Here is a 24,182-nt window from a genome sequence, read left to right as displayed (position 1 = left end):
AAACATAATTGGTACTTGGTTTCCCTTCATTCCTATTGGAAATAATGTTAACTCAGTGTTACAGACAGAGTGTATTTGGGAAAGCAAATGTGTGTGTATGGCAGCAGTTTTGACAAAATAAGGAACAAACAGAACGCAGAGTAAGTGGCAGTAATATCTTAGAAGAGACAGGGAAAAACAGTTAAGCAGTTAATCGAAGAAATTGGTCTTCTGAAGCAATTGTTTGGTCTTGCAAAGCAATTCCTCCATTATTTAGCTCCCCTCTATAGCAAAAATAGTGCGTATGTATGCATGAGATTTAAGCATCTTTGCCAGATTATTACAAATTTAGATACATCACACTAGAATTTCTATCCCAGCTGTGCAACTTCTCACTAAGGAAGCTGTAACTGTTATTGTCTTTTTCTGTACTTTTTTCATTTTCTTGAATGAGATGATGGGAACTTTGTGCACTGTTCCAGATGTGGGTACGTAATGACCTCATACAGTGATGCAGTAATATTTTCTTTTCTGGCCTCACTTTGTTTTTCTTAATTCTGCCACTGAATATCGTGAGGCTTTTGTAATTCTCCAGTCATTTTTAGACCTGTTGGGTTGTCATTGCTGTCTTGTAGAGCTGGTTTGGTACTGACAGTTTTTTGAGGGGAGAAATTTCCACTTGGCAATGTCAGTCGAACTGCAGGTTTCTTTTGAACACTGGATGTGGGAGGGGAATGTTTCAGCTGTTCAGAATACACTGTGGTGTGGCTCTGATGTTTCTTGCTTCATTTTGGTTTGCATGTATGTCACTTGGCTGTGTGACTGAGGGTAGCTTAAAAAACAACAACTTCGCCTAAAAGCTCTGCTTAATTACAATGTCACTGTTTTGTCCAGTGTCAGAACCAAAAGTGTACAGTACATGCTGCATATTATAGAATATCTATAGAATATATATTTATAGTTTGCCTGTCCTAATAATTTCTTGTGAATTTTATGCATCTGGCATTTCTACAGTTTACTACTTCTGCTTGCACAGATTTTTACATTTCTGAGGGTATAGAGCTCTCATTAGACCTGAGCACCTTCATGTATTCCTTAGTTTCTCAGATTCTTTAAATTCACGTCTGCTATTGAAAGCTGACAGATGAATAAATAGATTTTCTGTACTGGTTCTGGTACGTTTGGTCTCTGGCTTGAGTAGAACGAAATTATTTTCTGTATTGTCAAAAAATCATTCAAGAACCTTGTTAATTTTAGCTTTTTGATTAGGTTCCCTTTTCTTTGAGTACTTGGCAGAATTCCTGCATTGGATGGCTTTTCTATTGCTTAAATGGTTGATGTAGAACCTTTCGGTTTACCTATGGGACCCAGGCTTAGGTTTATACAAATAGTTTTCATCTTTAAAATCTGTAAAGGAATCTTCCTTGAGAAAATATTGATCTAAACAATGTTTGGTACATTTTCTAAAGCTAGCATGTACCTTGTAGCTCTTTAAAAGAGCTTACGAGTTTTGAGAAGCTGATCTTTTGGATAGCAAAAATTAGATTCACTATGGAGATTGAATGCTAAGGTATTTAAACTTTTTACAAAGGGTTTACTCGTACGAAGAATGAACTTGGTCGTAATGAGGACTTCATGAAGCTGTACCAGCAGCTCAGAGACATGTTTTCAGACACACATCAGACTTCAGCAAATGGAAATCTTTGCAAGAGTAGAACAGGTCAGTATTTCCCCTTTAGGGACAGAATATTCACTTTCTGTTTAAATGAAACAGCAAATACTTCTGCATAGCTTGTAGATGGAGAAGCCATGCATTTTGATACACCTGGCTAATATTCTTTATTCAAGACTGTTTTCCTCAGACTCTTTATTTTTTGTATTTATCATCTTTCAGTGGTTTTAGCTACCTTCAAATGAGTTTTGTATCTTTGAAGTTTTTAATATGATTTAAAATGAAAGGTTAAAATAGTATTATTTGACTGCATACTTTCAACAATGTGACTAACAAAAGTAACAGCATGTTTTCATAAACTGGCTTTAACAGATATGCTTCTGTAAGTATTTCACTGAGGTTTTTGCTTAGGTGAATGTAATTAGAACTACTGTCAGGAATTTTTATGCCTAACTTAGAGAATTATGATGGGAGAAAAAAAAATCAGTGAATCTTTATACTTGTTGCAACATGACTTGTATCTTTAATCGCTTTATGTCTTTTTCAGTGTTTGAAAATAAAAAGGAATTTATTTACAGTCATCCAAAATTAAGGAAATTGGAGGAAATAGTAATAGAACACTTCAAATCCTGGAAGATGAAATGTTCTGGTAAGTATCAACAATTCAAAGAAAAAGTAGTGACCAGTTGGAACTGTTAATGAAAATGAGTAAAAGAGCCTACTGATTTATGTTCTAATTTGTTCAAGTGCTTCTTTACTGTCTTGCATGTTTGTATAACTTCTGTGTGCAAAAGTCCTCTTTAGAAAAACTATACAATAACAATTTCTTTAAGAAAAACAGTTTGTAAGTTGCTATTATTAATTTGATATAAACTGTTCTAACTGCTTAGTCCAGCCACGATAGTAAACTATTTTCACAGAATCAAAGAATGGCTGAGGCTGGAGGCCCCTCTGGGTGCCTCTGGCCCAACCCCAACCCAACGTGCAGGCGGCTGCTGGAGACCCCCAAGGAGGAGACTTCCCTCTCAAGGCAACCTGTGCCAGGGCTCCAGCACCTGCACAGTAACGATGGTGCTTCTGCTGGTGCTCTGTCCCCCGATTTTCATAGCCACAGAATTTGTTCTGGAAGTCAGCTCTCAGTGCAGGGCTACCATGAACTGTTCTCTCTTGCAGAGTTAGATGCCAAGTATTTATGGAGCTTAAGGATAAAACACTTAAGAGTTTGTGAAAGGACATAAGTCAGCTAACATTAAAGTATCATTTATCAAGGAACAAATATAAAGTATTTGTTAAAGGAAAATATGCTTTTTGATCATTTTAAATTACAAAATTGTATTTAGTGAAATTAAGTTCTAAAACGATTGTAGATGAACAAAAAGTTACTCTTTTCTATCCTAATTTGAAATATCCTCTTAAATATCTTTTGGACACTAATTTTTCGTACAGTGTTGAAAAATTACAATAGCAAAGCAGTCCCTCTTCTCTTTCAGTCTTGTCCTGTAACATAAAAAAAAAAAAAAGAATTGAATATTTAAAAAAAACAAAAACAAACAAACAAACAAAAAACCCTCAGTTCTTATTATTTCTGTCTCTCTTGCAACTTGTCTTTGGAGAAGTCTTGAAATTGACCTCTATAAGGAATAAATTTAATACAGATTGGTTTATAGCTATAATTTGCAGTGAGAGTGTTTAATTCATGTAGTCATATGGACTTTGCATACAAGTGTTGCTTCTACAAACTGAATGTATTGTACATTGTATATAAGTACAAGGATACTACCAATAATTCAGTAATTATGCTTAAGATGCATTTTTTACTTAAGGCAGAAATACGGAAACTTTCATAATCTTTAAGTTTCTCAGGGAATGGTGCGCCTGATTGCATGCCACTGACTTGGATGTGAGCATGGTTGTTGCAGATAGAGCACACATTAATATTGTGCTAAGTAAATTAATTGGCTATGATATAGCACACTAGACTGAGTTTCAGTCAGAATTACGTGTTCAGTTCATGGATGTTCATAAAGAATTCGAAAAACTGTGTAACAGAGAGTTGAAATGCCGTTTAAATTCTTGATGGGAGGCAGCTTCAAATGTGTCACACTGGACTGTGTCACACAAAGACATCATTTCTGTCTCGTCGTTTCTCTCTTGAAACACCAAACTGAGACTTTGACTGCTACAAAAAATATGTATTACCACTACTCATACATGGATATTTATGCTTATCTGAAATCAGAATGAATTATTTGGGAGCAAAAAGATCTTTAAAAGAAATTTCTCTTAAGTGTTTCTTTTTTGCCCGAAGCTTAATATTGTTTTACTATTTCATACATGGTGGTCTTTGCAGCTCTTTATGCCAGAGTTTCTGTCAACAAAGCATCAATTTTCCTTTTACTCTTTATATAAAAATAATGCAGTTCATCTAGGATTTTGCCTAACAGGATAGAAAATCAACTGCAAGAAGTGTAGGATCAATTCTACGATCAGGTTTTGAGAATGGAGAAACTTTGTAAGTTCGCTGCCACTACCGATATTTTTATTCCATACTTTTGATCATTTTTGTGTATGCATATAGGCATGGGGGGAAAAATATTACAATTTGCTATGAGCTACAAGTTTTGTTTTTTTTTTCACGTAAATGTGGAATATTTTTTTTAATGATGTTCAAAACATATGTTTTCACTCCTCCCTGTGTTCCATCTCTTCTGTATGGTAGTCAGCTTTATTGTTAAATTCACTTCCTTCTCTCTTTTAAAATACATGAAGACTGTGTAGACAAGTCGAGTATCCAGCCTGTTGCTAAGAATGACAAACACAGAGGCATCAAATTGAAATGGGAAACCTTCTACTACATTGATCTCTTCCTCGTTCTTTTTCGTCTTGACTGAAATGGGAAACAAAAACATACCATGCTGTAGCATGAGATCGTGAAGCAAAATACTCTGCATCATTTGAACCTCTCTGGTTTTAGGAAGTTTCGGCTTCTTGATTCAATTGTTGTTTGGGGAATAATGACATCAATAACGATAATTTGTTTTGCTGCTTCTTTACTTTTTCCATGTGTGTTTGTGTCTTTTTCCTCTGTGAAGCCCCAATAATTTCTGACCAGCTCTTAAGTTCTTTTTTTTTTCTTTTTTTTTTTCTGTCTTAGATACTGGGTTCTCAGAATACACTGGAAATTACATTTACTTTTCTAGTAGGCAACATTAAGTTTCCTCATTTCTCTTTCTGTTTGTTCGTAATACGTCCAAATTCATTTTATCAAATTGCTCCAAATTCATTTTATCAAATTGCTTTATTTTTTTTGTGATTTTTTTGCTGTCCTTTCCATACTTCTATCTGTTCTCCCTGCTTCCCTCAGTGCCTCTATGGTTTCCTGTAACATCTTTTGCTATATGCTATTGCCTTTTCTTTTCAGGTTCTATATTCTGCGCTGGAGTTACTTTCACAAAGTTTTGTGTTTAATACTCTTCCATCTTCTTTTGTTAGCTTGGATTTTACTGTCATATGAATCCCATCATATATATTTTTCCTTGCAATGTTAGTCAGATGTATGTCTTAATATTGCTAACAGGTAATTAGTGTTCAGCTGCTTTGATTTTGTGGTTTGTGTGTGTGTGCATGAACCTCAGAATTTAGTAGGCATCAACCATAAATCTTTACTATTGTAAGTACAAAATTACAGTGACTGTGCAGGAAGAAATACATGATATTATATAGCAAAATGGGCGAGCTATGGTAACATGTGTAGTCTTTATCTTGAGCCAGGTGCGTTAGGTTGTCTTGCTGTCATTCCTTGCTCCTGGTTCCTCTAACTGCCCTTATCCTGGTCACTAACAGGCATAGCAAGGCCGTGGGGAATACAAAGCAGTGTCCTGGAACCAGTTCTCCGGGTGCATGTAGTTAAATTTAAAGCAAGTACAAACAACCGATCCTGAAATCTTTGTTTCTAATGCAAGGCCAGAAAGCCCTTTACAATTCACAGTCTGATCACAAGCTTATACATCTCCAACGCAAATCCACTGGGCAGCTGACACTGTGATTTTATTTATTTGCCATGTTGTTCACTGTGTCATAGCATCTTTGATGATACCTTCTGAGCAATACTCCAAACCTGTATTTCTACCCTTACTTTTCTTGGAAGTACACTCTAAATCCACATGTACACAAGTAGCTACACCCTAAATTCTGGTTTTGGACTCTAATTCAATAGGGTACACACCCGTGTCCTGATTTCTCCCTCCTCCAGACAAGAATTTGTCATGAGTCTGTCAATAAAACAGATAAATTTGAGTATTTACCATGATTCCAAACATAATTGCATGTATCTTTGCTCCATCAGAAGGCTGTGAAATATAAGCGTAAATCATTATGTGAGCAGTAGAAGATATATTCAGCATTTGTTTCAGGAAGCTTGTTCAAGTGCATAATATCTCTAGGGAAACAATAGGAGCAAGCAAAACTCCTGAACCCAACTGCTTCATTCCAATTAAGCATTACTGAACTACTCAGTTTCATAAATTGCTGTGGTCATGCCTGTTTAATTTTTAAAACCAGTCACTGCTTCAGCAAAACATTTTCACTGAGAAGTCCTGCATTTGAGAAGGAAAGGATTGTATCAATAATATGTCATTGGCCGTGTCAGGAACAACACTAGCTATTATTCCTCCCTTTGAAGTGAAATCTCTCCTATGAGGACTTAGAGGAGTAGTGCCAAGTTGCCTGTGCAAACTCTCTGATTTGTTTCTGAGTAATGAAGCAACCAGGCTTAGTCTGAGCTTCTCATTCATGTCGCTGTTGCCCCTGCCTTGTGAGATGCATACACCACAGTTCAGGTAAGTTCAAGAAGACATTCTGGCCAGCTCTAAAGAAGCGTTGGCTCAGCATAATGAGCTTCTCCCAGCTAATCTTCCGTACCTAGATTACCTATTAGATTGATTATGGGCTGCTAGTGTCTTGAATTTTCTCTGTCTGGTTTTGGATAAGTGAAGGAGGCAGTGGCAGCACATAAATTGTGTTGCAATACAAGGACGGATGCTATTGAATGTTATCAGTGTTCAAGTCATGGGATTATGCTAAAAACAGATACAGAACAACGTTGCTGGTAATTAAGTTAGTGGAGGAGAAAAATACGAACTCATGTAAGTAGGATATATTCAACCTGCACTTACTCTAGAATGCATAGCCTGTCAATTTGCTCAGGCTGGCAAACTATACAGAACACATTCTATCAGTGTTGCAGTAGTCTGGTTTCTAGTTAAAAGTACTGCATCATATGCACCATTTCAGTTCTAGGCCTTCACTGGGACAGGTTGCTGTACCTGACAGATGGCCCCCATATCACCTGCAGTGTACTGAAACGGTACAGGAGGAATCAGAATAATTTGGACTGGCTGGAAGGGACCACTGGATATCAACTTGTCTAACCTCCTTGGTTGTCCACATCAGGAGTGAAGTTTGTTTTGACCAGAGGCAGCAATCTTCATAATCCACCTGAGAATTTTTTTTTAAAATGAAATTTGGAAATGATTGGTTTTGTTTCTGCTCTTGAGATACTTAAGATTACTTTGATTTAAGCTGCCGAAAACATTTCTGCATGTGGATACACACGACTGAAAACTAAACTGTGATTTCCGATAGTTGGCCAGAAAGATGTGTATGCACACTTACCACCACATCTGGGCACTGTGTCTTGGTAATACAGGCAGGCCGCGCTGAGTTGAGTAATTCACAATATCCTTTAGAGATTGCATTTTTAAGATACTAGGCTTTTACATCGTACCTCGCAGTAATTTTTATATATATATATATGTATATATACGTATAAATGAGTATCCAGAAGACAAATTCTGTCACAATGTAACGTAAAAAATATTCTGTTGTTCAAAGACACCTTGCTATCAATGCAGTGCTTTTTGCCTTGTCTTTGAAGTAATAGTTAACCTCACTGGGGGGCCTACAGGAAAGCTGGGGAGGGACTCTTTCACAGGGAGTGTTGGGATAGGACAAGGGGGAATGGTTTTACAATAAAAAAGGGTAGATTTAGATTAGATATTAAGAAGAAATCCTTCCCTCTGCGGGCGGTGAGGCCCTGGCGCAGGCTGCCCCGAGGAGCTGTGGCTGCCCCATCCCTGGCAGTGCCCAAGGCCAGGCTGGATGGGGCTGGGGGCAGCCTGGGCTGGGGGCAGGGGCCCTGCCCATGGCAGGGGGCTGGAACTAGGGGCTCTCTAAGGTCCCTTCCAACCCAAACCACTCCATGATTCTATGATCTTTGCATTGAAATGAGAGAGACAAACATTTGTGCAACAGATCATTCAGAAGCACCAGATGATGGTAATAAGGGAAGATTCTGAACATTTGTGCTGTCATGGGGATGTTGAGCTGTAGAACTAGACATGACTTCCCGTAGTGAATCACAAAAAGCTGTTATATATCCCTTTTACTCCACCATGCTCTATGTTATACTAATGCTAGCACCGCTTTTTATTGCTACATATCACTGTCTGTCTTACTCTGGCCACTTCAGTAATATTCAAAATTCACCTCAAACCCTCTTTGAAAGAAGTCATCTTAACACATTATTTCAAGACACTTGCCATCAAACCTGAGCTTTTCAAAGTAACATGAATAATAGTACCTCAGGTATAAGACATTCTCACTACAGCTGGTGTAAATTCTCCAAAATTTGAATGCTGCTTTGATTCCAGAGAGGAATTGTTTGAGCGGGTATATCTAGGAGCATTTTCTGGGAGTGAAAAGGTTTGTCTGAATAAGCTGAGGGGCTCATAATTACCACTTTTCTCTACTATTTATATATATATATACATATATGTTTAGATTTTTTAAAAAACAAAATGCCATATACTTGGATAAAATCTTCTAATTGTTAAGTCAGGTGAGAGCTGTGAATGTGTAACTTGTGGGATGACCTGTCCTCACATTCTTTCGGCAATTGTTTTACAATCATGTATTTTCTGACCTTTTTAACCTAAACAGATCAAACCCCAACTGAAAGTACGGCTGTGAACACTGTGGATACCAGAGTGATGATCTTCTCATCATTTCGGGATAGTGTGCAAGAAATTGCAGAAATGCTTTCCCGCTTCAATCCAGTGGTTAGAGTAATGACGTTTGTTGGCCACTCCACGGGAAAGAGCACAAAAGGCTTCACACAAAAGGAACAGCTTGAGGTAGAGAGAAGATAAATCTTGTATTAAGAATAGCTACAAGGAATATTAATAGTATAAATCATTATATAGGTATTAATATAGGTAGTATGTCAGTGACTGAAATTTCAAGTGTAGTTAATAAATATGTAGTTCAATTGCTTTCAGAGTATCCAAAGTTATACTCGCTAAACAGGATGCATAAATAGAAACAGTTTATCCATTTATATTATATTAAGACATGCTAACTGGTATATATTTGAAAATCTATGAAAATATTTAAATACTTACTTGCTTTGGGGATTTTTTTTCTTATAGATAGAAAAAATAAGATACATCCTTAAATTTTGATTCAGCAATGTAAAAAAAATACTGTAAAGTTGGGAAGATCAGTTTTAGAAGTATGCCGTGGTTGGAGTCAGATGAGACATGCTTTTTCCAGTTTCTTTTAGAATTGAAGTGTCATATTGATAACATTAGTGCATGCTAGTTGATCATGATGAAGTAGTTGACAAATTTAGAAAGACTGTCTGTGTTTTGTAGGTTTAAAATGTAAGTTTATTTCTTTTTCAACTTCCAGATACACCTAGAAAAAAATGCAAAGTGTGTATATGAGGCTTTCTAGCTAACTCGTTAAATCTATTCTTAATCAGGTGGTAAAACGCTTTCGTGAAGGTGGGTATAACACTCTCGTCTCTACGTGTGTTGGAGAAGAAGGCTTAGACATTGGTGAAGTTGACCTCATCATCTGCTTTGATGCTCAGAAAAGCCCAATTCGCCTTGTGCAGAGAATGGGCAGAACGGGGCGCAGGCGGCAAGGCAGGATTGTTGTCATCCTCGCCGAAGGGCGGGAGGAGCGGGTGAGTGTGAAGCTTTCTTCTTGCTGGGAAAACAGCAAAACTTGTTTACCGTGTTCCAGAAAACTGTATACTGTGCATTAGAAATTGTGGCAATCATGAGTGCTCTTAGCAACATCTTAACAGTCCACAGGAAAGTATAGTAGCCCACTATGTCCAAAAGAAAATGTGTATTTCTTCCATGTTGAGAACTTCAAGCTTTGTTGTTAATAGTGCTTATTTTGTAAATGATAAACTGAGATGCAGAAAAAAGCATTTTTTTGCCAAGGTTATGGAACAATCTGTGGAAGAGATAGGAATGAAGCTCTGCGTGGAGGGCTGTAAGTGTCTCTCTCTGAACTGCTGACGACACTGTGCTTTCAGACAAGTACTTAGTGGTAGCAGGCTTGCGTGTGAGGTCTGAAGAGATCAGCTTAAGTGGAAATCTACTTTTGCTAAATTCCTGAACCTCAGCACTCAACTCAGAGTATAATTAATCTTCTCTGAGCGCAGGCTGCCCCTTGGGAAACAAATGTAGCAGGGGAAAGCTAAGCTGTGAGTCGCAAGATGGGGGAACTGATCTTCAGCTGTACCAGCACACTGACCAGCTTCACCCTGCAGCTGCGCAACTGCTGGATGAGATCCAAAGAAGATGACAGGGTAGTGTTAGGTGGGAGGAGGCACGGCAATCCCTTTGACATCCTTCTTTGGTTAGATTGCTTGCAGTATAATATGATACTGCATCTTTACATTTTCATCATGCAACCCCATTTTGAATGCAAGGCATTTTTAGGGTGTGCTGCATTGTTTTGGTGGAAAATTGATTTGTTCTTTGTTGGTTTTGGTTTTGTTTACTGGCTAGATTGATTCTCAGTTTGGTCAGGTTTTGTAACAGTGGAGTCTGAGATCTGTGTAAGCTAATTGTAAACCCAAGATTGCAGAGTCTTACTATTTGATTTATTCCCATCAATGTGGTGCCTGTGGTTTAAATTTGTAAGTAGTAGGAATTTAATTCTAAATGCGTGTCAAAAGAATCCTGCCAAAGTCAATTATAAAGCTGTTCAAGATTTGTTGGGAGAAATTGGAAAACATAGGTCTGGAAATGTTGAGTTTGACAAGAATTTTTGTTACAGAAGCCGTCGTGACTTGCTCCTGCCCCCATCTCCCCACACGTTCCCCCCCCGGTTGGGTTCCCCGTGGAAGCTCGCTGCCATCCACCAGGCTGACTCGTGCCACCTGACTGCTTGTGCTGTGTTAGTCCCTTGGGTTCCCCTCAAATGTTTTGCCTTTTTCCTTGTGTTCCCAGGCATGTCATGTTTTGCTTGTTTTTTTTTTCAACGTCTTGTCACAGCTCAGCTCAACGTGCATTAGCCTGGAAGGGAGCTTCTAGCTGCAGATTTAAACCGATACAAAGGTGAGGGCTCAGGAGTTCTTGAGGAGCTCAAGGCCTCTCAGACTTCTGCCAGGCCAAGCTGACACTGCCTGTGAAACACAGCAAAAGGAACCATACTGATTAGCAACACTAAAGTAACCATTCTGTAAGGCAATTAAATTATTAATAGAAAATTTGTTCTATAAAAAGACTTTTTACCTGTGCTAGGATTAAAAAAAAAAAAAAAGTCTTTATTGGAATGTCTGTAAGGCAGTTTAATAAAGTTCTCCCTTAACCTCTTCCAGTTCTATTCAGAGAGCATCTTCTTGTGTCTACCTCTTCAAGTCCTGCTTCCCAAAGATCATCTGTCACAAGAATTTAGCTGCCATGCTTGGCATACTCAGAGCACTCAGTCTGCTTAACTTGGCGTGTTGTCTCCATCAGTGACCTGCAGCAGAGACCCAGGGAAATGTATAAAGACAAGAAATGTGCAGAGCGGGGACTAGTTTCTTTCTGTAGTTTCTCTATCATCTTGGTTTCTCTGTTGCACAACAAAAATGAGGTGTAATTAAAAGGACTTGAGGCATGTATGATGTTAACAAATAACCTTATACCTTAATATGTTTGACCTCCTTTCTTCCTGATGTAATCTAATTTACATCATCCCTATATCTATTGCAGATTGTAAGTTCCTCCAGGCAAGGGCCATGTTTCTTTTTCTCTCAAGTGTCATGCCTACTTCTGATTTACTTATGGAATAGAAAAATCTGGATATTAAGTTTTTATTTTGTGTTATTTATTTTAGGGATTTTTAAGGCATGTTTGCAACATAAAGAACAATCTCTGTTCTTTAGTACCTCTTTGCTTTTTATTGCATTTGCTTTGAATGTTTTACATAGGCACAAAATGATCATTCAAATTTCAATTGACTTAGAGATGTTAGTTCGGAAGCTTTGTAAAATGGGAAAAAAAAAAGAACTTAGAAGCTATTCTTAATGTAATCATGATCAGATTTTCAGTGCAACTTTACTACTTTATTGTTTTCCTCTATATCCTTTTGCTCCTTTCTGCTCTGTAATTGGTTACCATAATGTGGAGGCATACTGCAAGTCTTAAACTTGCAGTTCAAGAACTTGAACAAGCCGTTTTGTTGATCTAACTGACCATGTCCACAGAAAAGGGCATATGATGAGTTCTCTGGCCCTTGCATCATATTTTGTTTTATTTGTGTATGGGAAGAAAAAAAGTGCATGACAGAACAAAACATAATGAAAAACCCCACAGACAGTCAGGCGTTCTTTTGCTTATCATCAAGTCATGTGGAAAAAGCAGTTCAGCAACATATGACTTTTCCTTTCTTTTACAGACTTACAATCAAAGCCAGTGTAACAAAAGGAGCATCCAGAAAGCTATTTCAGGAAACAAAATGCTTCATTTTTACCAGCATAGCCCACGTATGATTCCAGAAGGCATAAATCCAGAGTTGCATAAAATGTTTATTACTGCTGAAGAATATGAACCAAACAATTCAGGAATGCCTTCCAGAGGGAGAAGATGTACTTCCCTCCAAAATAAATCTGCTCTCTTTTCCTGTGTCACCGGTAAGAGGATTATGGTGTTTCTGTAAGCGCTCTGTAAGCTGCTATCTCATGTCATTATATTACAGCATATCAAATCTTCGCTCTCACATGAGTTTGGGTCTCTAGCAAAAGTGTCCTTCTGACAGCTTTAATTTTTAAACTGTGATATCGAGCTGGCTGCTGCTTTGATTCTGCATTCTTTTCCTTTAACATCCTGAAATCACAGTCCTGTCCTTCAATATCTGTACTTCATTTCAGACATTTGTTTCATTGTTCCCCATAGAGCTTCCCATAGAGACAATGACTGAGGGTCAGAAACTCCAGCAACAAACAGAAGAGGCCAATGTTAATGCCTTCTGAAGACTTCTGATATGCCTGTCAGCTGGCATACTTGTCACTAAATTTTTAGTGTTAATTCTATACTAGATTTGTTTTTTAGCTAAAACATCTAGGCATGGTTCTTGTATTAATACAAGAAATGTGTCTTTCATACTGTTGGAAGTTAAAATAAAACAGAGATGCTTGAAAACTGAAGGATTTTGAGGGGAAAAAAGGAGAAAGCAAGAGTAGGATATTGGGACCAGATGACCTCCAGAGGTCCCTTCCAGCCTCAAATACTCTGTGATTCCTTGATTTATTGCACACGCTTTTGGAGAAAAATAAATCTTAAAAAAGAGAAATGGCTCCTTAGCGTGTTCACTTAGGTAGCACTGGAATGAGCTTATAAAACAGGAAGAAAAGGCTAAATTTTACAAATACTTGGAAATCAATCACAATCTCATTTGTTAAGTGCTTTCAGTACTTCAAAAACCAACAGCAACTGCTTGGAAGGAAGAAGCTCCTAAAAAAATTTCAGAAGCTTCATAGTCCAGTGTCTGAGTAATTAGACTTAAAGGTTAGTGTTTTTAAACTCTTCTGAACACAGAACTTCTTACTATCACAATCTACCTCTGATCTCTTTCTAAACACCATCCAGGGCAAACTAAAGCCTGAACAGAGAAGAGGGGAAGCAAAGCACAAAATCATGCAGAAAAGATCCCTTTCCCGTTAAGCTGCAAATCAGTTCATGCTATTTCCCATTTTGCAGGGTAGAAATGTACTGGAGAAGGATGAGTATGAGTCAATCAGTCTGTACATGCCATCCTCAGCCTAACTTCTTTCTAAGTAGGCATGTGCTGCAGACGTAACCGTGGTACGGCTGTGATGGTGCTCCCGATCGTAACGTTTTTCCAGTACGCCTCTCTAAGGCTTGCTTATCTGGGTTTTGCACGCAACCCAGGAGGTGCCAAGTAAGGAAAAGCAAGGGTGGTATAAAAAGACACAACTTGCGAGAAAAAAAAGTGGGGCAAAACACAGAATTAAAAAAATCATTTTAGAATGTTTGTAAGTCTGTCCTAGAAAACAGAAATGAGAGGCTTGAAGTGCACAAAGCAGGTAATACATTTGAACGCGTTTCCTGCTGAGGGAATAGCACTTCAGAGGCTGTGATTACCAGGTTCCTTTTGTGTGAAATAGGTTAGCCGCTGCCACATTGAAGTACATGGCGTATGTGGTGATCTATCAGTTGCTGAAGCTGAATGTGATTGACTGCCTGTCTTGGAAACCGGCGTTACATCAGTGCAAATTGCTGACGCTTTTGTCATATTGAGCACCAGGCTTATGTGTTAAGGTCCCGTTTGTTACTGTATGAAGCAAGTGCCTGATATTCAAGATAAGTCTCAAAAAGAAGAGAAAGTTCTTTAATTTTTGCATTTTCTTGTTCTAATTTCAGTGCTCCCTTCCATGTTACAAAATTGAAGAAGGTAGCCATAATGAATAAGCTTTATGTGTTCTTATTTATATTTTCTTGCTTTTCATTTGTTCTTGAGGTTCAGTTGATCTTCAGATTTGTCCGTGGCAGAATGTGCGCTCAGAAACTGAAGTATCACAGGCAGAAGTATCGTAGTAATTTCAAGCATTCTCCTCCTTTCCTAGCTAAATTTAAATATTTCCTTTTCTTAATTTGATTTAGCTTCTAGTAATTTTACACTGTCCTTCCATTGTAAAACCTCTCATAAAGTTACTCTCTGTGAGTACCAGAAGGACACGTTATTCTTGTCTTACCCTGTCACCTAACCAAAGCATGTGCTTCAGCTGTATGACTTCCTCTGCACAGAGTGCAGCAACAACAAAACTCCCATTAGCCTGCAGTCTGCTTACATTGTTTCGTCTCATTTTTGAGATTCCTTTCTCTTTCTCTATCTTTTTTGAAGGATTTGCTAAAACTGAGGAGCATTCTGAGGGCGGTGAGGCACTGGCACAGGTTGCCCAGAGAAGCTGTGGATGCCCCATCCCTGGAGGTGTTCAAGGCCAGGTTGGATGAGGCCCTGGGCAACCTGATCTAGCGGGTGGCATCCCTGCCCGTGGCAGGGGGTTGGAACTGGATGATCTAAAGGTCCCTTCCAACCCCAGCCCTGCCTATGATTCTGTGTGAGTAAGTGCAGTTAAAACAAAACAAAGCAAAACAAAAAAAAAAAAACAGAGGAAAGAATAAGTTCACACCCAAAGCAAATGGCTTGGACTCATTGAGGGTAGCATTTCTGAACAGGTATCTTTGGAGATAGCTCAAGGTTTTTTTTTTTTTTTCGCTTGTCTTTTGTTTTTAAATTACTGTTTATCCCACATGATCATTGAAAAGATGAAAGTGCTAAAAGATCCAGATAATCATCTTTAATATGATATTTCCAAGTTCTCTGCCAATATCCCTGTTCTGTGAGAGATATAAAGCCACAATAGTCATGGCACATAATAGCTAACATGCCTTAAAATGTGCTCTTTCCATACCTTGTTTTTCCTAGTAGCTGAATGTCATTTTAAGGTATCAATAATTTCTTTTGCTCTTCTTTTTATGTTGTATTTGTCCAGGTAAAATCTCATTTTGTGATGACTTCTTCCCCTGATTCTTCTCAACTAGTCTGCCTCTCCCCGCTTCCGGATTGTATCAGTCTCTGAGTTGTATCTAGCTGTGCTTTTTGTTTGATTTTAGAATTTCACATTATTTCCTTAATTGCCATTTTTATCATAACCATGCAATGTTCTTTTATTGTCTTTCTAAAGTATACCTAAAATATGCCTTCTTTAGTCTTTAGACCTCTGTGTTTTTTTGATGCCATTCCAGTTGCCCATGCTTTTCAATACAGTTGTGGAAAGGCCTTTGGATGCCTGATAAATTTTTTCAGTTCATCTCCTATTTGAATTAAACGTACATAATCATTTACGCTGCTTTCAGCAGAAATACCGCAGAAAAATTGCTGTTTTCAATGTTTGTTGTCTTTGAAAAAAGCAGTGAATCAAGGAGGTGTTTATGCATGGGTGCTTTAGTTCCCTAAGTTCAGATTTCTTGCCCTGACAGTACTGGTTTAGTAGAAAGTCACCATTTTTTGTGCTGCACCAAGAATGTAACACTTGGCATGTGTCTTACATGAGCCTTGTCTTGCTCTGCTTTTCTCAGTAGAGAGCTGTCTTCGTCTGATTCAGACAACATCTGGTGTTTTGCTTCTGAAAATTCAATTGCTTTCTTCTATGTATATACTATTTTTTAAAGTGTTTTACCTTTGCCTAATAAGGTTACCTAAACCTAGTAAGTTGGTTGTTGTTTGTTTGTTTAAACATCTTTCAGTTACACCTAAGTTGCATTATTTTTTTCAGCCAGTGACGTGGCCTCTCCAAAATACTGGTCGCAGCTCCTTGAATGCATGCCCAAAACAGCTGCTTGTGGTGTTGGTGGGAGCGTGAATATCAGTTATAACCTGGCCACAGCAGCAACACTATTATTAAATTCGCTTTCAGTTTTGGGAATTCTTCTTCATCCACACAGAGAGTTCTAGTAATCTCTGAATTGCGGCTTTGTGTGAAAAACGAAGCACCTCGTAATTTGCAGAGTTGGTGCTGTTCTGTTCAGCTGTAAGGGTTCCCCATTAGTGCAAATAGACGCCCGTTTCCTGGGGCAGCTCGCCCTTGGCTGTAGCAAGCTCTTATTCCAGAGTGCTCTGCAGAACTCTTGGTGACAAGCTTTTTCCTTTTGTGAAGAATGGGTGAATGAATTTAGAATCCGTGAACATTAAAAACAAAGTTCTGGTTTGTCCCTTTGTTTTTTGCCAGCCCTTAAGTCTGAAATTGTATTTTACATACATGCTGACAGAGTCCTATTTGTCTGCGTCCCTGTTTCTCTCCATTTTAGTCAGACTTCATTGCATGTGAAATGTCTGTCTGTCACTGCTTAGAAATGTGTGCTCATCTGCGATGAGTAGAACAAGAATGGAGAGGGTTGCAGTAGAAAAAGTAGAAGTGATAACTTGTGCAATAGTTTGCTTTAAGGCAATTGCCTTCAGCCTGCTTCACTTTCCCTCTGTTTAACAGCAACCAGGCTCTATAGAAGAAAAAAGTTTGAAAGTAGGCTTCAGCTCCTGCTTTCCTCCTTTATCCTGACATAGCCAAGTATTCGGGGCAGATGGTCAGGCCTTTCCCCATATTGCATGGAATCGTTGTTTCTGGAGAAGGGAAGAGTTGAGCAACCGGTAAGTTAGGCATTAACCTGTTGCCTGCTGGACCACATTGCTCTTCTTTACAAGCCGAGGGGACTCCCTTCGACTCTCCTCTCCTGGGGAGACCTGTTGTGTTTGGTCAAGTACAGAGGCCATTGTCCTGACAGCCCACAATATTTGTTCTGCTCAGGAACAGAAACCTAATAGCTCAGTTATTGAGCCCAGAGCTTCGGGAAGTATGTGTTACTGAATTTTGCAAGCTGTTGGATGCCTTCATGCCTGTGTAATGTTGGACAGTACAATCACCTGATGGTGTCGGAGGGATCCTCTTGCCTTTGTTAGGAGGAGCTGTGTGGTGGTTTTACCCTGCTGGGCAGCTGAGCTCCACCACAGCCGCTCTCTCACTTCCCTCCTCAAAGGAAAAGGGGAGAAAATAGGATGGGAAGGGCTCAAGGGTAGAGATAAGGCCAGGGAGATCATTCACCAGTTACTGTCACTGGCAAAACGGACTCAGAGTAGGGAGAGTAATGTAATTTGTTGTCTGATCCTGCTGGGCAGGGGTTGGACTAGGTGATCGTCAGAGGTCCCTCCCCACCTCGGCCATCCTGTGAGGCTGTGATTCTACTGATATCAAGGTAGAGCAATGAGAACTACCAACCTCCTTGGGGGCTGCCGGGCTGCTTCTCACTCCTCACTCTCCCAGCTCCTGTTGCCCAGCAGGTTTTTTTTTCCCCGCTTCCTTAAATCTGCTCTCCCAGAGGCCCAAGCAACCTCACCCATGGCTTGGCTCTGGCCAGCAGCGGGGCCCTTTGGGCTGGAGCTGGCCCTGCTCTGATGTGGGGCAGCTGCTGGGCTCTGCTCACAGCCCCTGCAGCCCCTGCTACCAAACCTTGCCACGGAAACCCAATGCAAGTTTTCCTCTGGATCTGTAGCTTGGAGAACTGAAGTCATCTGTTGTTCTCACTGTTTCCCTTGGCGTGTCTGGATGGCATGTTCATCACCTGGACTGTCAGGGAAAGTTCTGGTACGCTGCCTTGATAACCACCTTCAAGAGCAAGAGAGATCCCAAAATGGATCTGTTTGCCTCTGACGTTTTTTGCTGGTGTCTGCTTTTTCCTGTCTAGCAAATTGCTCTTTGAAAATGCCATCTTGGTCGCTTGGCAGACCGTCTTTCTTACTTGTTGGGTATGAAGATATGTCTTAACTGAGGCAGTGGAAGTCTCTTTGGACTGGCCAAGGGCATTAGTTTTTGACTACAACTGAGTACCCTTCCTGGCCTTTCCTTTATGCCTTGTCCAGGTAGCAATCTCGAGAGCTCCCCACTAATTCAAGACTGAAATACACTGTCTTGGTGTATGGGTGCTGGATAGTTCCTGCTAGAGCTGACTTAACACTAAACTCTTCTTATAAACAACAAGAAAGGCCACTAGATATACTTTTCTTACAGATGTTTTAAATTTTCTTTTCTCTTCAGGTCTCTCTTCCTCTTCTACTGAGTCCCTGACCTGTGTGTTAGCTATAAATAAGTGTAACAACTCCTAGACTCGGGTCAAAAATATTCCAGTAGCAATAATATCTTCTTTTTGTTCGTTTCTTTTTTTTTTTTCACCATAGTCTTAAAAAAACTTCACTGTTGGTTAGATTTTTCCAGCTGTGAAGGAGTTAGCAGGAATTGAACCTTGTACTCAGAACTTTCAGGGATCTGTATTTGAGTCTCTCGCAAACATTGTCACGTCGTCCCTGGAGATGCAGTGTTTGGAAACTGTAGTGTGAGAGGATTCAGAGATACAGGCTGATTCCTCTTACATGTCATTAAGTCAGAATAGGGTGTTGGCCGCATATTCATCCCAAATCCCGTCTCAGAGCGATTGTCAAATTAACTTAATTATTTTTCTCCAAGCTTCGTACATCCAGGATGAAGGCAATCACATGTTAGCTGCTCTTAACAGTGATGCTTTGGATGTTCCTTTGCTATTTGCACTGGTGGCTGTTTTGAGGGATCTGGCATTTTTGTTGCACACAGCTGGCAAAGCATGTGGCGGTTGTGTCAGGGTTTGCTGTCAGATGGACAAAGTTACTCAATTTCCTCAGTGTCACTGGAGCTTGCTCGCGCAGAGCCATGCAGCACCAGGGCCTTTTCTTCAGTGAACTGCCATATGAGCACTTATTTTGTTTTTATCTAGCATCGATGCTCACGGATTCCCCATACTCACCATTCGGTGTTATAAGTCTAAATAAAACCAATGAGCTCTCCTTTTATTTTCCCTGCTCCTTCAAAATTTTCATAATGCTTTTGTTTCTGTCCTCCTATTCATCTACATGCCCTTAGTATTTTAAAATGGAAAAGAGATTGATTCAAGAAATGACTAAGAAATATTTTTGACGTAACAAAATAATGTTACTTTCCAGTACTTAAAGAATAGCTTAAAAACAAAAATGAAAACAAACAAACAAGCAAACAAACAAAAAACCACCAACCGACCAACCAAAAAAACCCACAACTTATTTGTAGTTCATTCCCCCTGGTCTCCCCTGAGGATTACATTTACAAATCCAAGCCCGATGCTTTCCCTGTTTGCTAAATTGTCTTCAGGGCCTATTGGTGTCTGATAGGTTGAATTGAAATCTCTCTATTCGTATCTGTCAATGCTTCTTTATATGAGGCCTTCCCCAAAGCAATCACTTAATAAATAGATGTGCCCAAATTATAGCACGTGCAACTTTGTTTTGGTATTTTGTTTCTGACAGCAGATTCTCTATATCTGGTTCTGGTTGTGGCAGAAAGAAAGTACGTTTCTTCTGACTGATACTACACAAAGTTGGTTTTTTTCTTCTTCTTCTATATGTCCTTTTCCTTGAAGTAGATAATATTTTCCCCTTCTTTCCTCCCCAACAGACCCAAAGCACTGTCATGAGAATTGGTCTTTGTCAGCTGAGGAATTTGAAATATGGGACAGACTTTACAGGCTTAAAGAAAGTGATGGAGCAAGGGAACCGATACTGCCTCAAATTCACTTTGAAACCTTAGAAAACCTGGAAGAAACATCAGTGAGTTTAACCTAAATTTAATGTTTTCTTTGACATGTAGTTTAATGGGAACACTGGGTGACAAAGTTAACTATGAATTTGAAGGATGTCTATCTTAAAAATGCAATTTAGAGAATTACATGCAAGTTTTTGAAGTTAAGAATTTAGGAATTAGATGTTTGAAATAAGTTTTTGAGGTTAGGTCCATCTATTAAAAATAGAAAGAAAAAATCTCCCAGTATCCAATAAGTTTTTCTTCTGCTTCTAAGAATTTCAGGCAGGATGCTGTATTCATGATGGTATTGTATCACAGCTTTTCATTACCTTGTTTATATAACTATAAAAGTGTCACTGATAGAAAATTCAAGTTTTACAAGCTCTTTTCTGATCCAGAGGGGAAAAAAAATGGAGTTTTTATGCCATTTTACTACTTAAAACAACCTGTATTTCATGAACAGTACTGACAACACACAGCCTGTATTTTTTATTCTTTGTTTTAGACTGGACTTAAACATTTGTGATAATGTTCAGATACTGTCCTACATTCAGGGTGTTTATTGTCCCTGACAGAGAGGTAGGAATTGGTTTTGCTGAACAATTTCTTAACTAAAATCTCCTTGCTAATCTTAATTTTAAACTGCAGAAGCCTGAAGAGGAGGGAACTCATAAACTTTCCATGTCTGAGTGGAGAATTTGGCAGAATCGTCCTTTTCCTACAAGTATGGTTGACCACTCAGTTCGTTGTTACCATTTTATTAGTGTTATGGAAATGATAGAACAGATGAGACATGAACAGGTGAGGTATTTACATTTGTCTGTCTGTAAGCATGCCCATGTATTTAATGCACAGTTAGAATACTTAAAAATAACGAGTGCTCTAATTCTGTCTGGTTAGTTGAAATAAAAAGTGGGGAAATGTTTGTGTGGGGCTATGTTATTCATTAAGAAATGGATAATGTGCATTTAATTTTGTTTCAAAAATGTCTCCCACTGGTGTTATATAATTCTTAATCTTCACCACAGAAGTTGTTTAAAAACACTTACCGTTTTCCCTCCAGTTCTATACATACTGCTTTTTCTTGTGTTGAAGTTTTCTAGGTCATCAGAATCTGTTGCTAAGCTGCCAGAGTTTCCTGAATAACTAGACTAACCAAGGGAGAGAATAGACATTGTAGTTGTACTCCTTGTTGGAAAGTGTATTAATAGAAAGTTGTAAATAGACTTTTAGAGCTAGGATAAGCTTCTCCATCACAGGACAATGGCGTTCTTGACTTCTTTGAGAGTCTGTGTTCTCTGGCTTGGGTCAATAACATGTTGCCAGAGAGAGAGGATTTCACAGGGGTGTTCAGGTGTACAGAGCTGAAGGAATTCAAGAGACAAAGAAACCGTTAAAAAGTTTAGAATTCTTTTTCTGATGGAGGACTTCACTCCCCACCACCCAATCAGACATTTGAAGCATTTGTGACTTAAGTTCCCTTACTGAAAGTGTACTGCTACCAGAAGGCTGTTCGGGTTCCCAAGTGTCTTCAGAGTTGTGGTAGATGCTAAACTAACACCTGGCACCTATAAAATAATCTATAGAGCAAATTGGTTAGTTGCCAACTGAGTCGTCAGTATTCCCCCAAAATAGGTGCAGAAAATTGTAAGCAAAGCACAGTATCTAACACTTGCTTTTAGAAAACTTTTAATAGAGATGTGTCTGCCTCTTGTCCCTCACTGGGACCAGACAGCCCAGCCCTACCGCCTCTGCTGTCTACTCAACAGTGAACAGAGAGGATGTTCCCTCATCAAGCAGGGCCCAGCACGATAGCTTTATGGCCATCACCTTAGATGTTGCTTAGCATGATGGTGGCATAGCATAGGCATAGGCACGGGGCATGGTGCTGCCTTGTGTGCAGTGTTTGCTCAGAAATCACGCTGCCCTGTGCCATCGTGGCTCTCTCTCCCAAGTGTTTCAGATCAGTCCCGTGTACAAGACATGGCAGTGCAGCAGAGAATCTGCGAATAGAGCCTTTTCACATTCTTGGAAAATGCTGGAGGATCTGTGTCAGAAAGGAAGGGGTATTGCTGTTCATTGATAACAAGTGATAAACAGTTGGCTTCCACTGTTTCTAATTTAACAGCTAAATGTCAGCCTAATCATGATGTCTTGTAAATAACGTTCTTGCTTCCGAAAGAGTGGGACTGCCTGTTGTCTCATTCACCTTCTTCCTAGCTCAGCATTTCAGGCATGATCTGGATTGATTTTCAGCCAGCTTTCTCTGATCTGTCTTAACTAGTCATAGGTGGAGGTGCTGAACTTTCTCACCAGTTAGAGGAGAAGTGCATAACTGGATGCCATTGGCATGCTGAAAACACCTTCCAGTGACTCCACTGAATATGAGAGGTTACAACATGACACATTGCTCCACCCTGTTGAATTCTTATACAGTAAAACAAAGCACTTGCTGTAACTCTGATTATATCTGGCAGGGTTCACAAGGCAGAAGCTGTAATCAGCACTGGCACCCAGTTTTCAAACATAAGTGGTTCTTGGTCTGTTTGTTATATCTACACCAAATTGTCAAGGTTCAAGGACTTCAAAGCTTCATCATATTTTTTTTTTCACAAAAACAAAGATGCAATGTTTTAATTTATTTTGTCATTATTGACAGTGATTTCTTGTGTTAAAGTTTTATTAATATTTTCTTAATTTTCTTAAGTCAGCTTTGATTTCTCTGAGAAGCAGTAACAGTCTTCCCAAGACAGGCTATGTTCCCACTGACCTTCACCAAAGAGAAGGGACGTGCAGGCTGTATGTTCTGTTTACAGTGAAATCGCCTTGGACCAGTCACTGAGTTGTGGCAGTCCTTACTCGTCAGGAGGATTACACCAGAACAAACTTGCTGCCCTGCAATTTGAAAGAGAACAATCTGCCATACTGCTAGCCTGAGAGGATGTGTGAGTTTGCAGGAGGTTGTTTTGTTTTCCTTGGTACCAGTCTTGTCCTAGTTCAGTCTTCGTACAGCTTCAGTTCTGGTGCCTCAGAAAATGCATGCAGAGGAAAGAGGGTACAACCCTACAGCAAATCAGACCAAAGAGCCTTTCTGTATACTTCTTTCAATAGATAACTGAAGGCGGAGTTATGATTCTTCTCTTCTCAAGGCTGAGTTCCTTTGGCACAAGGAACTTGTTGCCTTGTACCTAATGTGGTCCAGCCCTCTGACAGTCTTGGTGGCGTGGCTGGACTTGCTCCAATCTGATGAGGTATTTCTTGTACTGGGGGACTAAAACTGGACCAAATGCTCCCTATCGGGTGCCTCAGGTGCTCAGCAGAGGAGAATAATCACTTCCCTTGCCCTGCTGGCAGCAGTCTTACCAATGGAGCCTGGATGCGTCCGTCTTTGTTGCCACAAGGGCACACTGCTGTCTCATTTTTCTGTCTTGAGGTTTCTGTCATACTGTTGACCCTGTCCTAAAGTGTGTCACCTGCTTCCCCTCTCCTGGCATCATCTGCAGACCTACCGAAGGTGCACTCGGCACCTGCAGTCAAGGTCAGTAATAGAAATGTTAAATAGCAAAAACCTCTGAGAAGGACTCCTAGCAACTAGCCACTGGCTGGACTTCATACCAGTCCTCGTCCTTTGATCAAACTGTATCTCACACGGTTAGCTGTAAGATTGTGTCAAAAGCCTCACTAAAGTCAAGGTAAACAACGTCTGCTGTGCTTTTCCTGCCCATGTAGCCAGGTAACATCTTCGTAAAGGGCAGCCTTGAATTCTTCATCCCTATATGTTTTGTGTGCTTGTTGGGATATTCCTTTAAAAACTTGTATTTGCTAGTTTGATTTGAAGTTTGTACTCTAAATTTAAAACTGGAATAAATATAAGATTAATGTAGCATTTTAACTTCACACATTTAGATTTTCCTTATGATAGAGTATTTTGCATCATTCCTGACATGATTGCATATAAAATTGTACATGTCAGGATCTTTCAAAAATTAAGCAAGCTGTGCCAAAAACTGATTGTGCCATGTTGCCTAT

The 24,182-nt window shown here is 39.4% G+C and overlaps 1 protein-coding gene across 1 annotated transcript in view; it reads left to right on the top strand.

Annotated features, from left to right (window-relative positions):
• FANCM (FA complementation group M) overlaps positions 1-24,182 on the top strand; it is a 57,926-nt gene that overhangs the window by 8,439 nt on the left and 25,305 nt on the right. Inside the window, exons 4-10 of the mRNA XM_083839874.1 lie at positions 1,571-1,699; positions 2,199-2,300; positions 8,651-8,844; positions 9,474-9,680; positions 12,395-12,629; positions 20,028-20,179; positions 20,802-20,954. Coding sequence (XP_083696000.1) covers positions 1,571-1,699; positions 2,199-2,300; positions 8,651-8,844; positions 9,474-9,680; positions 12,395-12,629; positions 20,028-20,179; positions 20,802-20,954 — 1,172 coding nt within the window. The remainder of the gene's footprint in view (positions 1-1,570; positions 1,700-2,198; positions 2,301-8,650; positions 8,845-9,473; positions 9,681-12,394; positions 12,630-20,027; positions 20,180-20,801; positions 20,955-24,182) is intronic.

This window comes from Anser anser (assembly GCF_964211835.1).
Source record: "Anser anser genome assembly, chromosome: 5".
NCBI lineage: Eukaryota > Metazoa > Chordata > Aves > Anseriformes > Anatidae > Anser > Anser anser.
The sequence above is the reverse complement of the archived record's forward strand: the minus strand, read 5'-3'. Positions and strand labels throughout refer to the sequence as shown.